This window comes from Syngnathus scovelli, chromosome 22 (genome assembly GCF_024217435.2).
Source record: "Syngnathus scovelli strain Florida chromosome 22, RoL_Ssco_1.2, whole genome shotgun sequence".
NCBI classification, from domain to species: domain Eukaryota; kingdom Metazoa; phylum Chordata; class Actinopteri; order Syngnathiformes; family Syngnathidae; genus Syngnathus; species Syngnathus scovelli.
The window spans coordinates 3,627,949-3,647,620 of record NC_090868.1 but is presented as its reverse complement, the minus strand read 5'-3'; the positions used below and the strand labels follow the sequence as shown (position 1 = coordinate 3,647,620).

At 44.7% G+C, this 19,672-nt stretch overlaps 4 protein-coding genes across 5 annotated transcripts; 3 read left to right on the top strand and 1 right to left on the bottom strand.

The window, feature by feature from the left end:
* The first annotated feature begins 749 nt into the window (after positions 1–749).
* On the top strand, positions 750–5,247 carry e2f7 (E2F transcription factor 7). Of its 2 annotated transcripts, none has more exons than XM_049761123.1 (12): positions 750–964; positions 1,405–1,478; positions 1,578–2,028; positions 2,095–2,328; positions 2,434–2,589; positions 2,659–2,793; positions 2,871–2,987; positions 3,058–3,139; positions 3,222–3,474; positions 3,543–3,621; positions 3,685–3,944; positions 4,021–5,247. In XM_049761123.1, exons 2-12 carry the CDS (start codon positions 1,419–1,421, stop codon positions 4,171–4,173), a joined length of 1,980 nt encoding a protein of 659 aa, XP_049617080.1. In that variant the 5' UTR covers positions 750–964; positions 1,405–1,418; the 3' UTR covers positions 4,174–5,247. The 2 variants fall into 2 exon arrangements, with proteins under 2 accessions (XP_049617080.1, XP_049617079.1); XM_049761122.1 differs by having other exon boundaries at positions 2,868–2,987.
* Positions 5,248–5,390: 143 nt separating this feature from the next.
* csrp2 (cysteine and glycine-rich protein 2) lies at positions 5,391–8,723 on the top strand. Its single transcript, XM_049761135.1, has 6 exons — positions 5,391–5,544; positions 6,540–6,656; positions 6,869–7,037; positions 7,266–7,395; positions 7,880–7,973; positions 8,517–8,723. The coding sequence occupies exons 2-6, from the start codon at positions 6,545–6,547 to the stop codon at positions 8,591–8,593; spliced, it is 582 nt and encodes a 193-aa protein (XP_049617092.1). The 5' UTR covers positions 5,391–5,544; positions 6,540–6,544; the 3' UTR covers positions 8,594–8,723.
* Positions 8,680–16,398, bottom strand: zdhhc17 (zinc finger DHHC-type palmitoyltransferase 17). The gene is made up of 18 exons (XM_049761090.2): positions 16,242–16,398; positions 15,099–15,245; positions 13,879–13,982; positions 13,684–13,806; positions 13,538–13,615; positions 13,242–13,386; positions 12,999–13,063; positions 12,773–12,935; positions 12,578–12,703; positions 12,358–12,500; positions 12,173–12,273; positions 11,808–11,932; positions 11,429–11,491; positions 11,256–11,349; positions 10,996–11,079; positions 10,593–10,750; positions 10,428–10,522; positions 8,680–10,175 (listed from the first exon to the last, which is right to left on the bottom strand). Exons 1-18 carry the CDS (start codon positions 16,356–16,358, stop codon positions 10,037–10,039), a joined length of 2,070 nt encoding a protein of 689 aa, XP_049617047.1. The 5' UTR covers positions 16,359–16,398; the 3' UTR covers positions 8,680–10,036.
* On the top strand, positions 16,398–19,560 carry hcfc2 (host cell factor C2). Its single transcript, XM_049761129.1, has 13 exons — positions 16,398–16,621; positions 16,688–16,890; positions 16,953–17,037; positions 17,106–17,209; positions 17,268–17,492; positions 17,552–17,740; positions 17,842–17,906; positions 17,971–18,037; positions 18,116–18,270; positions 18,328–18,513; positions 18,588–18,885; positions 18,945–19,014; positions 19,088–19,560. Exons 2-13 carry the CDS (start codon positions 16,848–16,850, stop codon positions 19,095–19,097), a joined length of 1,497 nt encoding a protein of 498 aa, XP_049617086.1. The 5' UTR covers positions 16,398–16,621; positions 16,688–16,847; the 3' UTR covers positions 19,098–19,560.
* Positions 19,561–19,672: the final 112 nt, after the last annotated feature.

The window sequence follows — 19,672 nt, the reverse complement described above, 5'->3', positions numbered from 1 at the left end:
TATACATATATTATTATTTCTCACTTTCCTGCACTCCAATTTAAAAGTGGTTTGCATCTAACTCGTTTTAAAGCGCTTTTGGCTGCTGATTGTGTGTATTGGAGGTTGCTGTGCAAGACCTGTTTGCATACAAATGCTTCTGGGCATTTTGGCGCTGCGACTGCTGCACTTTTAGCGCCATTGCACGCGCCCCAGCAGCCCATCGCCCCCTTCTTCCATCTGCCGATAATTGTATTGTAGAAACTAAAGTCCAGAAGTGCACTGTGCAAAAAAAAAAAAAGGTGTCAATAGTATGTTTGCAAGAGTGACGTTTTGATCACTAACACCGAGCCCACTTTCCTTGACTGTCAAGCAAAGATCGTCTCTGTTCCAGATTGTTTGCTCGGAAATCCTCCATCTATCAATTGTCTGAACTACTTATCCTCACGAGGGTCGTAATTCCGACCCTCGTTGTCCATAGTCCATAGTCTATCAACTAGATACTATCAATCTCTATAAGATAACTCTATTTTTTAAAATAGTTCTCTCTTGATATTGTGAGACCTCTTCATAATTTTGCAATCTTTGAAGTAGCGCGCCTGTTGCCCCGCCAACACAACTTTCAAGAGGCGTGGTCGACGGTTCGCACCCATTGGTGCTAGCCGCGGAGCTCAGGCAATACAGGCTCTCTAATTGGCTCCTATTCCCTTACGTCACACCAAGGGCTACTCCGATTGGCCGGCCGGCACCAGAGCCGAAGAGCGCCAGAAAGCAAGCTTGAGCGGGTGATGCTGGAGTCTCCACGGGACAGAGCCCAAATTCCTCCAGCGGGACAGGTAGTTACTCTCTTAGGGGCTGGCCGCTTCTTTTAAAGAGGGAAAATTAGCTGCGATGGCGGTTTGACGAGAGGACGCAACGGCGATTTTCTTTCACAGCACCGAGTCCAAGTGGATCCCTTGACTATTGCAACATAAACAGCGGCAAGGTGGAGAATATTTTAACTTTTGACGCCTGATTTTAGTTTGGACTTGGCGCTAATCTTACGTAACTTCCAAACGATCCCAATTATTGACATATATATTGTCTACTTTACTTCACGATCGGTATTATACTATGTTGAACTATGAAGCTATGTTATAACTAATGTGTTCCATGACTTATTCATTTGAGCTACCAGTAGCGAGGCGTGTCCAAAGATGTTAGAAATATGTTATTAATATGCTAATTACTACTACATTATTGCCTTATATATAGGAGTAACTTAAAGTACTTAGTCGCATTGGTGGTCGCTTAAGTTTGAATAAGGAAGGTCACTTCGAGTAGCTTGCAAGTAGCTTGTTAGCTTTGCGCCAAATTCAGCTGCCTTTTTTCCTAGCTTGAATGCTTTTGCCATCTACTGATATTCCTGTTTGCACTATATTGCAGATTTACCTCAAAAAATGGAATTAGAATGTCTTGCACTTAAAGATCTTACAAGTTCAAGGAAGAGTGGACAGAAGGTAAGATACTAGTTGGGGAAGTGCGTGCTAGAAAAGTCCTAACATACAAGGAAATGGAAGAAAACGACTCTGACAGTTTTAAAACGGTCTCTGTTCTAGGAAAATATATTCACAGTGTGGAGGAAATCCACCCCGACAAAGTCTACAGAGCCGTGCGTGCCCGTGATGACGTGGAAATGCGGCACCCCGGATCGGGGCCAGGTCACCCCGATCAAACACCCCGCTGAGCCCGAGCCCTGGTCGCCCACGGCCAACTTGAAGATGCTGATCAATGCCGCCAGTCCCGACATCCGAAACCGCGAAATGAGGAAAGTGCTCTTTAGGCCCATCGAGAACGAATCGGAAAGCGCGTCTGTCGGCACGGATGAGAGCGGGGCGACTGAGGATCAGTTTGAAGTATTGGAAGAAGATGATGATGTGGAGAAGAAGCCAAGCAGGAAGGAGAAGAGCTTGGGTCTGCTGTGCCAAAAGTTTCTAGGTCTCTACCCGGATTATCCGCCACCTGACAAACCAATCTCCATCTCCCTGGATGAGGTGGCAACTAGTTTAGGTAAGAACCCATGGGAATTACCGTGGTGCCTTCACTTGTTACATACAATTATTTTCCGTTATCCAGGTGTGGAGCGGCGGCGCATCTACGACATCGTCAACGTGCTGGAGTCCCTTATGATCGTGGGACGCATGGCTAAGAACAGCTACACGTGGCACGGCCGTCTGCGCCTGGAGGCCACGCTGCAGGAGCTGCAGCGTCAAGGACGCCAGCAGGGCTACCAGCGGCACATGGAGCTCGCCAACCGGGAGGCCGGGCGTAGCCAGGAAGGCGACGGCGGGGAGGACGACAACGGCCAAGGTAAGAGTGAAGGTGTCCTCCATACCACGAAAATGGCTATTGCACAAAAATAGGCCCTAACAGATTTCTCTTCGTATTATAAATTTATCTGTATGTTGTCCGCAGCGGCTGGAAAGAGGAAAGACAAATCCCTGCGTATCATGAGCCAAAAATTCGTCATGCTCTTCCTGGTGTCCAAGACGCAAACGGTCACGCTGGAAGCAGCGGCCAAAGTTCTCATCGAGGAGAGTCAGGACTCGTCCAGTCACAGCAAGTACAAAAGTGAGCACTGACACAGCTGAATGTTTTTTTTTTCTTTTTTCCGTCCAACTAAATATGCATGTCTTCCAGCCAAGGTACGACGTCTCTATGACATCGCTAACGTGCTAACTAGCCTGGGCCTTATCAAGAAAGTGCACGTGCGAGAAGAGCGAGGCAGGAAGCCGGCTTTTCGATGGCTTGGACCGGTGGATTTTAACAATTCTGGTGCGGATCTTTACTCATCAATCCTCTGAGCTGTTATGACACGACTCTGATGTTTATCTGGTTATCTTTTATAGCAGGCATGGGGAAAGCCAAGGTGGCACGCCACGCCTCTTTTAACCTCATCCCAACATCTGTGGCCGTGCAGCAGCGGCAGATCCGCTCGGCACCAAGCAGCCCGCGCAGCGACGGAAACGGTTAGCGATGCTACATTAGCGCCGGGTTTTAATCAACGGCGGCGAGTTCATCGCATTTTTCCTTCGATAGATCTTACAGCTCAGCCGCTGGATTATTCCAGAAAGATGGGAGCCGGCGAGGTGGTCTGTCAGCCGCAGTTTGGAAACAATGCGTGAGTAGTCATTATTACACATTTATAAGCAGTTGTATTGCAATAAATGTGTCATGATTTGATGTGGCATGTTTCTTTGCAGAAACCCGGCCACGCCCACTCTGTTGATCCCCGCCCTGCACCCGGAGCGGCTCTTTACGCTCTCCTCATCCACCCCCTGCCTGGCCTACCTACCCGGCCTGTCCCAGGCCTCCGTGGTCATGCTGTACAACCAACCCGAGGGAGTAGAGTTGGTCCAGGAAGAACCGACCGAAGGGAGGAAGAGACGGAGGGAAACCGATGAAGAAGCGGTGGCGCTCAAGAAAAGCCCTTCTGACTTACAGCGAGGAGAGGAGGTGAGGCGTTTAGCCCAAAGTGATTTTCTAAGCGTTCATTCTAGAAACTGGATTTATTTATCCTTCAGAGTGGCACGTCAGAAGCAACGGATGAGATCGTCACCGGCACCCGGGCGTCACACTACCTCTACGTGCCAAACAATGCAGGTAATGCCATCTCAATTTATTCACTCTGCAATTCAAAATGGATGACTAAAATTGATTTTCCAGGTCTGAAAAGCCTCAACTTCCTGCTTCCCTCCGGCCAAGCCCAGGCCCATCTCCCTCTGCCCTACATGCTGGTACCATCCACCGCAATCTCCCACTACCAGGGCGGCGACACCCAGGTGGGCTTCAACCTACCCACCCACTTTATGGTGGCGGCCACGCCGTACGACCAGGCGCTGCCTCTTTCGTTGCCTTCCACGCCAGAACAGGGCGGGCGGGGCGCCTCGGGGGCGGGGCATGCTACAACCGCACCGCAAACCCTGGTAAGGAGATCTTAACATGTCACCCTTAGTATTCATAAATAAATCAAGACACTAATGCCATGCTCTCCTTTCACAGACTCCGCACACTCCAAAGGAGAGCCCTGTGCCCGCCTCCAAATCTTTCTTCCAGACTCCAGGCACCATGGAAGGTGTCAGCGCGCCGCCCGCAACACGAAAGCGGGCCTCGGCGCAGAGGAGACTGGACATCAGTCACCCGTCGTCTTGTTAGACATCACACGGTAACAGTGAGCTTTAAAGCCTTACCGGTACTATTTATAGTTCGGGGATGAAATTGCATCGAAACGGCACATATCAGTTGTACGGCATTTGCAAATTTGGTTATTTTTATGCTCAGGACAAATCCGCGTCAAATCTTTTTGAGGTGAGTGTTAATTACTCATTACGGTAATTAACTTTACATTTTCCATAGACTGCTAATTATTAGGCGTTTGAAAAAAATAGGAAAACTGTTCTAAGTGAAACAGCGCTACCCTGTGGTAGGTGTTTGCCACTACATGATTAATTTTCCCCTCCGAAAATCAGCTACCTTCTCCCCTAATCACACATGCATGATAATTCCTATTTATGTTTTTAGCTAATATATATTAACTACAGGGACTGTAACAGAACACTTCATTTGGAACACAAGTTATTATAAGGAGTCTGTTATTGGCTTATTTTACTTGAGATGTTACCATGACGGTAAAGTGATGAGAAAAAAAAAAAAAAGCCTGTTTACATCCGATGCTTGTGTGGCTGTGTGTGTCCTGTAACTTGACGATGCAGTCAGGTACTTGAATTTTTGTGATTTCTACCATTTGGGTATTTTGCAGAACTCTAAGAGTACAGTCAAGAGATGTTTGCCCACTGATTTGGTTTTTTAGGGGGCCAAACAAAGCACTCATGGTTTGATGCATTTGTGGGACAAGTGCCTTTAAGTTTTTTTTTTTTTTTTTATGTACAAGTATTTTCAGTTGTCCTAGCACAATTTCTCTTCTGGTTGTTAAAGGAGTTGCCACGGCAACCACTTTACCAAACTAACAGTGCTATGTACTGACTGACCAAACCCACTGTGAAACTATTCAGGACGCCACACCAAAGCGTACACGGACAAACCACTCTCCTTCATATACAGTTATTTTTGCGTAAAATTTATTCTTTCTTATTGTTACGTCTTTGTTTTAATGTTTTATTGCACTGTTCTTTTTAAATATGAAACCTAGTACCATCTGACTGTAGCTGCGGGCTATTGATTTTCCCCGTAATGACTGTCACATACTTAAATAAAAGTAATATTTCTGTATTTTTGTGTGTTTTTCTCAGTTAAGACTGTTGCGTAATGCTATTTCAATGCCGTAACACGTTTTACTCGTAGGTTATTACTGAGGAAAAGAAAATAATAATAATAACATCAAAAAATCCCACACTCCTTGAATGCGACGTTCAGAGCTCCCAAGCCCCGCCCATCTCTGCCATCGCTATAAAACGAGCGCTGTGCGACGTCATCGAGATATTACGGCGAAGCACAGTCGACGCGACGTCGACCTTTGGAATTTCGTCATCTTATCATCTGCCTGCTTATTGTAAAGTCTACCAAAAGGTATTTGACTATATGTATGTTGCACACAGTTTCGATGTCGACATGTTTGCTTCTTGAATGTTCACAGGTATGTTTTATTTTTTATGAATGTTTCCTCTAGTTAGTTATAATGTAACGAAATCAGTGTAAAAAGCAACAAACCAGTTCCTTTATTTGCGGTACTTTCTGACCATAAACATGCATAAAAATCTTATTGCTAAATGCAAAACGCCATAGGCTAAGAAACTGTATTAATGTTGTGATTTTATACATCTAAATTATTTTGGATGGGAAAATATGTTTTGAGATACGACCACCATTGCGGCATGACTCTGAAACTCAATTAACCCAAATAGTTTTACTCCATTAAATGCCTCATTCATACCAATCTCCATTGATTAACTTTACAAAGTTGTTTCAGTGTAAACTTTTGACTCTCTGTTATCTATTATTCTGTTGAGTCAGCCTGACATTGTGTTGCTCCAGATGTGAGGAAGATAACAGCATCTGGCCAGATAATCGCATAGTAAGTCATGTCATCACATCAAGGTCTTCAAATGGCCTAAATGGACACATTTCCAAGCGGGCCAGGGTCTGTAATTACAGCCAGACGCAAGTGGCGAGGCATCAAGGGAGCGATTGTGATGTAATGTTTCTCGAGGGTCTGCGGTCGACTTCGCCGCGACACCCTGAGGCATTCCTCAGGGTATTAACTCGAATTTATCCTGTCCTTTAGCCCCAGGTTGAGGATTGGATTTTTTTTTTTCCACCCAGAAAGAAACTCCATGCTCTCATTCGTATAGGAAATAACTCGGAAACACAAACGTGAGCAGTATGGGATTTTCCATTAAAGTCCACGGAAAGTGGAATGGATCAAAATGCAGCTAAAACTTGCAATTCAAGCTTTTTTTTGACCAAGTGACAATTCAAAATATTAGAAACACTTGATACTAGAGTTATTCTGCTCCAATCTTTCAGTAGATGACAACAATTGTACTTTTTGTCATCTGTCACAGTCATTATGCCAAACTGGGGCGGAGGCAACAAGTGCACGGCGTGCCACGGCACGGTGTACCACGCTGAGGAGGTGCAATGCGACGGCCAGAGCTTCCACAAGAGCTGCTTTTTCTGCAGTGAGTATGAGCTAAGTGGGCCATGGACAAAAGCGACACCGGTGACATCACGCCGGGGTATAAGCGTGGACTTGTGCCGACAAGATGTCACCTCAGAACGTCTCACAAAGACGACTTGGTGCAAATGATGACTGATTTGTGTCCTTGACTTCATTCTTTTTTTTTTTTCCTTGGTGGAATAATCGATTATAAAAACATATGTGTGTTCTCAGTGGTGTGCAGGAAAGGCTTAGACAGCACCACAGTGGCCATCCACGACCAGGAACTCTACTGCAGCTCATGCTACGGAAAGAAGTACGGTCCAAAAGGCTACGGCTACGGCCAGGGGGCCGGCACGCTTAATATGGACCGAGGGGAGCGACTGGGAATCAAACCTGAGCAGTAAGCGTCACCATCCCAATTTCTTCCAACTTCCTAAATTTGTTTCACTAATACAGCAAAAATATGAAAAATCAGCAAAACAAACTGTAATATTCCGAAAGCTTTTTGATTATGTAACCAACTACAATGAAGTTCATTCAGAAGGGCTCGCCGTCACCCTCCAGTGAGCACAGCTCCAGGGCCTCCATGACATTCATTGTCTATTGTCTGCCCGGCTTCTCTCGATAGGTTGCCGTGTCACAAGCCCACCACCAACCCCAACCCGTCCAAATTCGCCCAGAAGTTTGCCGGATCGGAAAAATGCGCTCGCTGCGGTGACTCGGTGTACGCCGCCGAGAAGATTATGGGTGCGGGTAAGGTGAGTGTACCTAAACTTTACAAAGTAACACCAATTCTGTTTCAATAAATGTCACAGCCAAAAATGTGTAAATAAGTAAAACAGCAAACTCACCAAGCTTTTCTTGAGCTGTGAAGATTCCAAACGAGGGAGATATATCCACTTGAAAGCATAAAACTTTGAAAAATTCCATCCATTCTTCGCATAAACATGCTCCAGGAATGATAAATGGACATATGCGCTCTAAAAAAAAACATTTACATGGTTACAAACAACAAGAGCTCCTTGTTACTTCACCCCTGTTTGCAATCAATTCAGGTGTGTGGTGTATTGTGCACTTCCTGGATGGGAACCAATCAGATTTCAGCATTGATAATACAAACAAAAATGACTGTTTAAAACTATAGAATAGCAAATTGCACTTTTTTTAAAATTTAAATTATTTTAATATATATATTTTTTTTCTGGTTGCTAAATTCAACTTAATTCATCTTTGTGCCCACAGACATGGCACAAGAATTGCTTCCGCTGTGCCAAGTGCGGGAAAAGCTTGGAGTCTACCACCCAAACGGAAAACGAAGGGGAGATCTACTGCAAAGGTGACATCATCAAACTAACTAAAATACTAAATTATAGCAGAAATGGCTAATTTATTTCTTGGTTATTGACAACTATTATTATACAATTCAATCTTTTGAAGCTCTTGATGTATATTTTGGCTTCTGAGAAAAATAAGACAACAAACATGACACATGGGAGAAAACAACACAAGGTCACTGGACCTTGAAATTGAATTTGTGTAGAATGGGTAGACATAAATCAAATGATGCAGTCACATGCAGCATCTTGTTTTTCTCATTATCTCCACGTCAACCCAACAAACAGTCCGACCTTTGACTTAGTAAGCTACAGCAAAATATTTTGGAGCGTCAGTGTGTGTTCCTCACACACTCGCAAGCAGTTTGAACATCTCACTGACACCAAAGTGAGATAAAAAAAAAAAACAGGCCAAAAAGGACACACAGTAAATTTCCATCAACTTTTCCCTGAGAATTATTTCCTAAAGTTTGAAAGCAAGAACTGCTTGTCAGAAGTTAATTTAGATCATACTTACCTGATTAATGGATTAATGGTCTCCACAGCTTGCTATGCAAAGAACTTTGGCCCGAAAGGATTCGGCTACGGCCAAGGAGCCGGCGCCCTGGTCCACGCCGAGTGACATCGTCGCCATTCCTCGCCGTTTTTTTTTTTATTTGAATCTGTCTCAAATAAAACAATACACCCCCCCCCCCAAAACACAAAAAGTTCACATTTGCCTGTCTTTTATTATTAAAGCCATTAAAACTCAACCATGCCCGTATGTTTTACATCTGAAGCGGAGTTAAAGTGATGTGGGCCGAAAGAGAGGCACTGGAAATGATATCGTCCGATTTTTCTGCGTGTATATATATTTATATATACTGTACATCCCCAGAACACAAATGACTTTTTTGTCGGAAGAACTCGTGAAACCGGGGTTGCTTTTTGTGTATTGATGGGCGAAAAAACACCAGGCCCGTCTTGCATGATCACATTTCTGCTTTTAGAAAAAGAAAAAAAAAATTGTCTATTGTCTTTGCTTTACAATTTGTACATCCAGTGGTATAACAAATGACATTTAAAAATAATACCAAAAAAAATGGATGAATACAATCCACAAGTATGGAATATAATACACAATTGTGGGGGGGGGGGGGGGGTGTTTCACTAGACACTGGATTTGAGGGCTAATAAAACAAATGGAACAGAATGCACTTGCCGATACATAACATCGAGTATATACAGTGGCTTGGGGGCGGGGCATCATACATGCAAATGTGCGACACCAGTGTTGGACATCACTAAAAGCTACAGTCACTTCTTCATGTCCTTGTCATTTCGGCCCTCTCAAATTGAATTTGAAAAAAACTACAGAAAGAAAAAAATGGAGTTCCAGATTATTTATGTACACATTCTTTACAATCTCCGCTTCACATAGGGGAAACATAAACAATAGTGGGAGGGGGGGGGGAGGAGAAAAAAGGTGCTGCTAGGCCCTTTTGTTCAGTAAAAAAAAATAAAATAAATCAGTGCAAGTTTGTAGGCAGACGAAACAAACAACAAAAAAAGATTTTACAGCTTTTTGATACAAACACATGGAATGAAACTTCCTATAATTCAGAATAAATACTATCCAACAGCTACAGGTATATTCTTAATAAAAAAAAAGAATCCTCAACTGAAACAAAAAAAATCTGAAATGACAGGAGCATCTCGTTGATAAATACGTTTTAAATAAATACCTGCAACTTTTTTTATGTTCCGATATTTGCCGGTCCGGAAACGCTGATAAAAAGACATTCCCTTATCTGTAAATAAAAGAACATAAATAGAGTGAAGAGGGGATACTGCAACGGCATCTCTACTCGTACCAGAGGTGCTTTTGATTTTTGTGACGTTTTGTTGTCCATCTCCCTCTAATAGTGGTGACAAGATGGAAGGGGGGGGGAAGGGGGGTTGCCCTTAAACAGCATGCTAATCCCGTCGTCCGGTGTTTTTGCGATGTGATCCAAAGGAGTGTCGATTTCTCCCGGAAAACGAGGACTCCCGCCTCCCCTTTCTGTTTTCGCCCTTTTTTTTTTTTTTACACCAACTGGTAGCCAGAACCTGAGGTCTGGTCGTAGTCTATTGTGTACTGCGTGGTCCAGTCCACCGCCACGGGCCGGATCAGGCCGCAGCAGCGGACCTCGAAGAAGTCGATGAGGTTTCGGATGCAACCGTGACTGCAAAATAGATGAACACAAAAAGTATGAATTTTGATTTAATTGTGAATGAAAAAACACTAAATGCAATTTTTGACTGCGGCCATGACGTGGTTTGCTTAAAAAGTGGATGAACATGTACTTGGGGCAACCGCAGTCGAGTCACATGGTCGAATCAATCGTCGTCTCTCGCAGGTTATAATTGAACCACTTCGAAAATTACAAGGAGTGACAAACCACAGCAGCTGTATGGTGGAAAGATCAAATCCTTACTTGAAGGGGCTTTCGATGGACGTGGCTGTGACTTTAAAGTGCTTGTACCTCCGAGCGTTCATCCTCTCATTGGTGGTGATTCCTAGAGCGGCAATCTGGTGGAGAGAAATCGCAACGTCAGCGAGTTGTATTTCTGCTAGCAAAATATAGTGAGGCGTTCAGGACCTGGTAGAGTTGACACATGATGAGCACGGCCACCCACATAAAGTGGAAGATGCTGTTGAGGAACATCCAGAACATCCACGGCGAGCAGGCGGCGATTTGGGTCAGGTAGAGCCAGAAGCCGTCTTTGGCGTAAGAGGTGGCGCAGTGGATCCTCCAGTCTGCAATGGAAAAGAGTATGACATGCTACGCTAGCTAATGCTATTATTATCCTCATGTCAGAGTGGTTTATTTATGTTGAATAATTTCACAACAATACTTTTGGCCATTACAAACCATTTTAGGAGAAACCACTATAGTGCGGTGTTCCACAGGGTTCAATTTTAGGGCCCCTGCTCTTTTAAATTTGAAATGAATCGTCACTTTGATTGTAGCTTTGTCTCAACAAGCAGGTGGAAGCACTCACAAGCGATGCAGCCGTAAATCATCCAGCAAATCATGCACAGCAGGAAGAACAGGTAACCCATGAAGTAGCGGTGGTTCCCGCTTCCTGTGGACAGAAAAAACAAACGTGACTTCCTGCTTTTGTTTGGAGAAAAAAAGAGATTAAGGTGAAACAACAATGGTGACTGTGGCTGAGAAAAAAATAAGTGGTCATCTTCCTTTCCTACTTCGAAAAAATCCAGCCTGTTTTGGCGGTCTAACAGCTTACGATCCACGACGTACCTACGCAGTTGCCCACCCAGGGGCAATGGTGATCGAACTTGGCGATGCAGCGGTTGCACACGGCGCAGTGTTTGGATCTGATAGGCTTCCGTATCTGCACAGGGAGAAAGTGACACAATAGTCAAATTCGTCCTGAAATATGAAAAAGAAAAAAAAAAGTGATCCGGGCTTACTAAGCATGTGCTGCAGAAGATGCTGAGATCCAAGCTGCCCGTCTCTGCCAGCTCCACAATAGTCTAGAGGAGTAAAGCAGATCGGAAACAACTCAAAGATCAACTCGAGTGATTCCGACTCAAAAAAACCCCGACAAGGAATCAAAATCCTAGAAAAAGATTAAAAATCTGGACATGTTTGGGTAGAAGGGGTTCCTCCACAGGGAAGGGAAAAGCTTTGAAGCCCTCAACAATGTAGGATATTTTTAGCACGTTCATCAATCACGGGATGGGGGGGGGAATCGGGGCCCCTTTCGGTGTTCTTTATAGTCCGATAATGAGGAAGAAGACTTGCTTTGCTTTTTGTTTTCCGACCCTAATTGGAATACGACGATATTACCTTTTTCTTCTGCTCCTCGGAGGCTTTGATGATCCCTGGGTCTGATTTCCACGATTTGCCGAAGTTGTAGAAGAGAGCCAGCGTGTTAATGAGGAAGGGCACGTGGACAGTGGCGAAGGGGAGATGTGTCGGGGCGAGGTTAAGGAACACAGCAAAGACATCCGTGCTCGCTCTCCCTATTAGTGTAGCGATGATGCATATGTCCTCCTCTGCTTCAATTAGCGGCATCCAAACACAAAGGAACAAAAAATGTTCGCATGAGCAGCCAGATTCTCTCTCTGCTGGATTTCAACTCCGCTCCAACTCTCCGGCCATAAATCTAGCAACCCAGAAAAGTAGCTAACGAGCTAACGGCAAAAGGATATCATTCCAGAACCAGTAGAACCAGGTTGTATACATCCAAAACTTGGTGGCCAGGTAGATTCCCAGAGGGAGAGCGCTGTGCATGGAGTGGTCAAAGAAAACCCTGGAAAAAAAAAAAAAGGTATATTTAAACACATTCACTGCCATTGACGGAATCTTTCGACATGAATTATGATGCATGACTTACTTGGAGAGGAACTGCACGGCCACCCAGACGCCCACGTACATGAGGCCCTTGATAATCCAAGAGTCGATGTCCAGGTTGGCGATGAAGCCCACGAGCCAGATGACCAGGAAAGGCGTTCCTAACATCACCTTCTGTCTCACCTCCTGCAGACAGACGACAAATGTTTCCTAATCTACTTAAAGCATGGAAGAACAGAACTAATCTTCAAACATCCGCCCACCTTGTCCATCTTGAGTCTCTTCAAGTAGGACGGGCTGTCGTAGCCTTTAGCTTGCCGCGCTTCCTGCAGGTGGTTGATCATCCACACGTTCTTCCTTTGCTTAGCGAGATCAAGCGGCGTTTCCCCCTTCAAAACAAAACACAGGATACAACGTGAGAGCGAGAAAGCCAATTTGCACAGACTCCATTGTAGTACCTTGATGTTCTGCGCGTCAACGTTAGCGTTAGCATCTAGCAGCAGGCTAATGACGGTGGTGTTGCCGGCCAGCACGGCCCAGTGCAGCGCCGTGTTCTTGTGGTACTTGTCGCCCAGGTTCACGGACACGTTGAAGGTGAGCAGCAGCCGGGTCGGGTCGACGCTGTAGCCGGAAAGTCGGCAATTTAGCGTCATCATTATCAGCGTGGCGTGCGCGTTTACACACCTGTGCGTCCTGTACGCTGCCCACATGAGGGGGGTCATGCCATTCTGGTCCATCATGTCTACATCCTGTCATGCAGGAAACACAAGAGAGAGAAATATGTTGAGTAAGCAAACTGGGTGAGGACATGTGAAAGGAATATGATTGCAATGGCTCCCTCAGGTGGACAAGAGTGGTACAACACGCATTCAAAATCCCATTCCATATGTCTTGGAAATAAAAATGAAAGTATTCAGCACATCTGACCTGCCCCTTGGCGATAAGGTAGGCAACAATGGAAGTATGGCCAAACTGGGCGGCCAAGTGGACGCAACTGCAACCCTCGCCGTCCACCAAGGACGGGTCGGCGCCGTATTTCATCAACTGCACCACCATGGATAGGTGGCCTTGCCTGACAGAAAAGAAGAAAGAGTAACATAAGGAGCAAAATATTTTTTCCCCTTGCTGCAGTCAAAGAAAAAGACCATGGGGGGTTTAAAGGTCAATGCAAGGTGGAGGACAGGCTATTAATAATGCAGAAGACACCAGAAAACAGAAGGTACCTGGTGGCCCAGTGCAGTGGTGTGGAGTTGAGGTCTCCACCAAGCTGGTCCACTATGGCCCCCTTTGATATATAGTACCTGCCGTAACGTATTGTTAGCACTTATGTCGTTACAGGAAACAACAGCAGAAGAAGAGGGAGACTCACTTGACCAAGTCTACCCTGTTGTTGATGGCAGCCCAGTGGAGGAGTGTCACATTTTCTTTGTCCGGCTGCCGGACGTCAAATCCGGCCTCCACCAGCTCCCTGCATCGCTCGAAGATGCCGTATCTGCGAAGGAGAGGTCGGGTTGAATGGCTAGATTAATTCTGAATGTGAGCCAAAAGTTTTATTCGTGCTCACTGCGTGGCTTTAACGATGTCCCATGTGCTGTAGTCGTCCACGTGGTTCTTGCGGGTGACGTTCTCGCTGTAGCCGTGGTTGAAGTGGCTCTGAGGCTTGATTTCCTAAAGAGAAACCAAGGTCAGGTTTTTAGTGGTGCGTTCCAGACAAGAAAGCAATGGGACATTTAAGATTTAAGAATGTTTTTATTTGATAAACCTCGAGGGCAACGCAACAGAAAAAGAGGACAGCTAATCTCATCCTGCAGTGGAAGATCTAAAGTGTCACATATGCCACGCAGCATCTGTGCTCACATTCAATTAGCTTCCACGGTAACACGGAATAACCGGCAATTAGCCTCGATGGCCGTGTGCTTCTCACGCTCTCTATGCAGCCATTTAGCCATAAACAACAAAAATAATGCGCCATCTTGTAAATGTTAGTTAACAGGTGGGATCATATAGATTTTTTTGTGCATTTATCAGTATTGTCATTACTAATTGGTGCGCTAACATGTTTGGAATTAACTGCAGCTACGTAATAAGCTCACAACAATTAGGAACCTAGCCGATTAAATACTCAATGACTAAGCCTTTTATTTCTTATATTTCTTATATTTCTTGAAAATATGTTTTAGAAATTAAAATGAGCAACATCTAGCATAATGAGACATTGATGAACACTCATTGCCATGGGAATGATGTATTTAAGTGCAAGTAGGTTATTCGACACCTTCTAAACAATCAATAATTTTAATCATTCAATGTCAGCAACACTTTTTGTGATATATGGTGGGCTTAAAGATATTTACTACACATTTATACCAGCTAGCCTTGTCAATGTAGCTCCCGAGCTACATGACGCTCGACTGAGAATGGTCATTTTTTCGGAACGCCTAAGGACACTTAAACGCACCGCTTGGAATGCACGATAGCGACCGTGCATTTGCCAAATCGAGGATAACAAACACTTTTGAAAATATTGCGGACATCTAATGGATGTGTGTGCACTAGCAATGCAGCAGAAGGTGTGTATGTGGAGGGGAGGGGGGGGGGGGTGTACCGTTAGCGCATTTAGCATCGTTAGCAGCCTGACATCCCCCCCACTAGTGTAATGCAGGGGGCATTGGCTCTTCCGGGGGGGAGGAACAATGACATGCAAACATCCACACCGATGCCCAAAATTTGCTTAAAAGACTGTATATGTATACGCGCTTGAACGACAACTTTTGCAAAATGTACCTCTGGATGGAGAATAGGGACGCAGCCAGCTTCTTTCTCATACTCCTCCATGACATCGGCCATCTTGGTGGTGATGCCCGCAGTGCATTGTGGGAAAGGGGGAGGCTGTGAAGAGGGGCACACCAGGGGGTTGCGAGGAGGGCGGAACTGTCAAAAATAAAATTGTTTCATTTGTGTCATTTAAATTCACTATTGGGTTTTATTTAACAACTTGTGTAATTACCATTTACTGTATAAATACCTTATTGATGTTGTTAATATTGTAGCAAAACCATGCTATTATATGTTATATAGTATGTTATTATAATATTGCTATCAGAAATAATAAATAAATAAAATCGCACAGTGACCGGATGACTTTCTTGGTGAACCGGAAGCTAAAACGAGAACGCTGAATTAAATTACACACAAACAAAAATAAAATTAACAACAATAAAATATTTACTAGAGTCATTTTTTTCCCATTGCTGTCTTTTATTCAAAAGTCTATTAAATTCTAAACATCTTTTGCTATTTCTGTTTTAATTTGAAGTTCTTAGGGCACACTACCGGTTGGTTGCCTCCACCGCTTTGAAACATCAACAGCGCCAAAGTTGAGCCTCTCCAAAGAGGAAAATGTCAACAGAAGAACCACGATGGCGAAAAGTCCATTCATTCACAGGTGTAATTCCTCGCTCCAGACACGGACACCGGGCAGTAGCCATCCGGGAGCTGATCGTAGTTTTTGGGGGTGGAAACGAAGGCATAGCTGAGGACCTCCATGTTTACAACACTGGTATGCTAACATTAGCTTAGCAGACAATGTTTTTAGCTTTAGCCTTTGCGACAAGTGTCACAAACTTCAAACTATTGAATTTAGATTTTTTTTTTTTAGTTCAAGCCCCGTCTGCGTTATTTAGACTTAATATTTAGTTTTTATTCGTGGATTATTAGGCGCAACCGGTAAAACAGCTATCTATGTTCAGATCTAGACGAACGAAGTATAAATGTATTTTTTTTTATTGTATTCTAAGTGGCTTTTTTTTTATCTTGACTCTTTGAAGTATTTGTTTTTTAAATATTTTTTACATGTTAGACATGTCATATGAAACAGGGCAAATGTAACAGCTTTCACAAATGTTTTTGTTGTTACGCAATACTTACATTTCTTCTAGTCTCCAAGCAATGGTTTCTGCCTGCGGTGAGAGGAGACATCCCCCCAGGCTGTGCTGCCCACGGCTTAGTCTGCGAGGGCACCCGCATCCTCGTCTTTGGCGGCATGGTGGAGTACGGCAAATACTCCAATAATCTCTATGAACTTCAGGTAATGCTTGTCTTTTTCGCAGTCATCGTATTGAATCTTATGCATATTTAATAACCCAGGCTGGTCGGTGGCTTTGGAAGAAGCTGAAGCCCCGAGCGCCCAGGAATGGCCTGCCTCCGTGCCCACGTATCGGGCACAGTTTCACTCTTGTGGGTAGCAAGTGCTACGTATTTGGGGGGCTCGCCAATGTCAGCGAGGACCCCAACGGCAACATCCCACGGTATGTTGAAGGACGGCCAATGCCAAATATCTGACATTCAAAGCGAGCCGGGCTTTGCTATGGCAGATACTTGGACGACCTTTACGAGTTGGAGCTGCAGTCTGTATCCGGGGCGAGATGCTGGAGCATCCTGGAGACAAAAGGAGGCGGTCCTTCAGCACGGGAGTCGCACACGGCAGTCGCCTACTCTGGCCTCGGCTCTCCGAAGCTCTTCATCTTCGGAGGGATGCAAGGCTGTAGATTAGATGACCTCTGGCAGCTTGACCTCAGTAGGACACTGATACTACTTCCATGTATGTAGTACGCAGGTGATACCTTGTCTCTTCCTCAGACACAATGGCGTGGTCATTGCTTGAAACGAGGGGTTCGGCGCCACTACCCAGGAGCCTTCACTCTGCCAATGTGATTGGAAACAGGTAAGAGCTTCAGCTCCAATTAATGGCTTATTTTGCTACGAGACATATTTGAATATTCTTGCCTGTAGAATGTTCGTATTTGGCGGCTGGATTCCAGTTCCCGAGTCGGAGAATCACAACGCAGCAGGAGTTAAATGGATTTGCACCAACTCCCTGAGTGTGCTTCATTTTGGTCAGTATTTTTGCTCCGTGAGCTGCTCTTGGAGCAGATGCTAAAGCTTCTCTCGTAGACACCATGAGCTGGCAGAACCTGGGCCCCGAGTACGACGACATCAGCTCTCAGCTGCAGAGCCGAAACGTTCAGAGCGACGATGACAACGCCAGCCGGCCCAAAGCTAGAGCCGGCCACTGTGCCGCCGTCGTCGGATCCAGGCTCTACATTTGGAGCGGCAGGGATGGGTACCATAAGAACTTCTACCAAGTTTGCTGCAAGGACCTTTGGTACCTGGAGACAGGTGAGAAGCAGATCATTTCAAGTCATACCTTTGATGGCATAGAATTTTTGGTATTTCAGATCGACCCGCCCCGGCCGATGCCGTGATGCTCATCAAATCCACCATCAGCATGCTTCATGTGGCGTGGCGCCCCCTATCTGGAGCAGACTGCTACATCCTTCAGATTCAGCCCACGTGCCCCACGGGGGACCATCCTCAAGTCAAACAGGTTGACTCGGCTTCAACAGAAGGAGACAGCAAAGATAAAGGTAAGCAAAAACAAAAAGTTGTTCATGAAAATAATCTCCTGGCGAGGTTTTTAGCTTTTAAGTAGCATTTTAGAAATTTCCCTTTGTGGATTGTACCTTAGATTTCCAGTCCTCCCACGGTGCAAGTGAATGCAACACTGAAGAAGAAGGGAACACGTCGGCACAGGTGTGAGATGCTCATCTAGCACAAAAAAAAAAAAACATCGGTTAATATCTTTGCCATTTTCTAGGATGGTTCCAAGCAACACGATAATCAGACAAAATCATCCCAAGATGATCTGTCAGGATCTCAACAGGGTAAATTTCATGCTCCTAAAAGTGAGGAACCTAAATGCACGATAGATTCACGATTGTCTCTTTGCCCCTCCAATATAGCTGAGAAGACAACAGATCAGAACGCAGAGGGAGCCACGTGGTTTGATGTTGGTGTGTTCAGAACTCTCTTCTCTGAGGTCCGCCATTATTATCTGCCAGCTGACAACAACCAAGCGAGTGCAACCCTCAGCGGCCGGCCTGCCGTCACTAAAGAGGTAAAATAAAATAAAATAAAAACAAAACAGGCTGCTGATGGTTGTTGGTCTGCTCAGAAGAAGCTGCCGTCTCCTCACGACTATCAGGACAGAGAGAAGCAAGACCTGGAGCCAGGTCAGAGTTACCGCTTCAGAGTGGCGGGCCTCAATTGCTTCAGCCAAGGAGACTTCAGCCCCGTCAGCGAGTTCAAGACGTGCCAACCCGGTTTCCCTGGAGCGCCATCTGCAGTCAGGATAACAAAGGCAATGCATTTCCCAAAAAAATGTCCCACCAAAGTGACAATTAAACAAAATGACATTTTGGTATTTCAACACAGGCTAATGATTTAGTCCACATTACATGGGAAGCTCCTCCATCTCCATCAGGCCGGATTCTGGAATATTCCATGTACATGGCGGTGAAGAAAAGCCGCTCGTCCAGCTCGGAAGGACCGGGCCAAATGGCGTTCATCCGAATCTACCGCGGCGTCAAGATGTTCTGCACCATCGGCTCCAACCAATTGGTCAACGCGCATCTGGACTGCTCCGCCGCTAACCGGCCGGCGCTGGTCTTCCGTATCGCCGCCAAAAACGAGCAAGGCTACGGCCCGGCTACGCAGATCCGCTGGATTCAAGGTCAGGAGGAAAAGCGGCCGTCAATCGTGTCAACTTGAATCCGATTGTGTTCTTTTCAGATGCGTTTAAACTGCGAGCTGGAGCCAAGTCGGACGGCGGCGCTGCGGATGACTTGGACGCGGCCGACAGGTGAACAAACAAAGCACACATATATATTTTTTCTTTTTATTTTGTTTTTTAAAAGTCTGTCTCTCTTTTACAGCTCCAGTTGAAACTGAACGACGAATAAGACCTGGCAATCAAGTATATTTTGTGTATAAAATTGAAGGTTGTAGTTTTGGTAATTTATGTATTTAAATACCCTGTTGATATATTTTTAAAAAGAAGACTCTAATTCATAGCTTCAATCAAATATTTTTTTGTAACATAGACTAATAAGCGATATTTTATTTTTTTATTATTAATCAAATCCAAGTACCAAGAGTTGTTTTTACAGCCGGCTTAGTGATTTTTTTTTTTTTTTTCCCTCACTTTGTATCATGTTTTGTAATAAATCTGTTTACAATGATTCCCTGTAAATTTGGAGACTTGCTGTTGTGCACATTATGTTTCAGCGGTCGAGTTTTTTTTCCATTAAACCTCTTTTGGTGTTTACATTTTATTTATGGTCATTGCATCATTGTTGTTTTATGAGGGAATAAAGTTACGAATTGAGATTGGCAAGTGATTGCACAACTCTGGAATCAATGCGTGGTTATTTTTTTATTGATTTTTTTTATCAACGTATTCACTGACTTGCAAGCAACGATAAAACCACTTGACAGCAGTTAACCATTATATTTTTGCA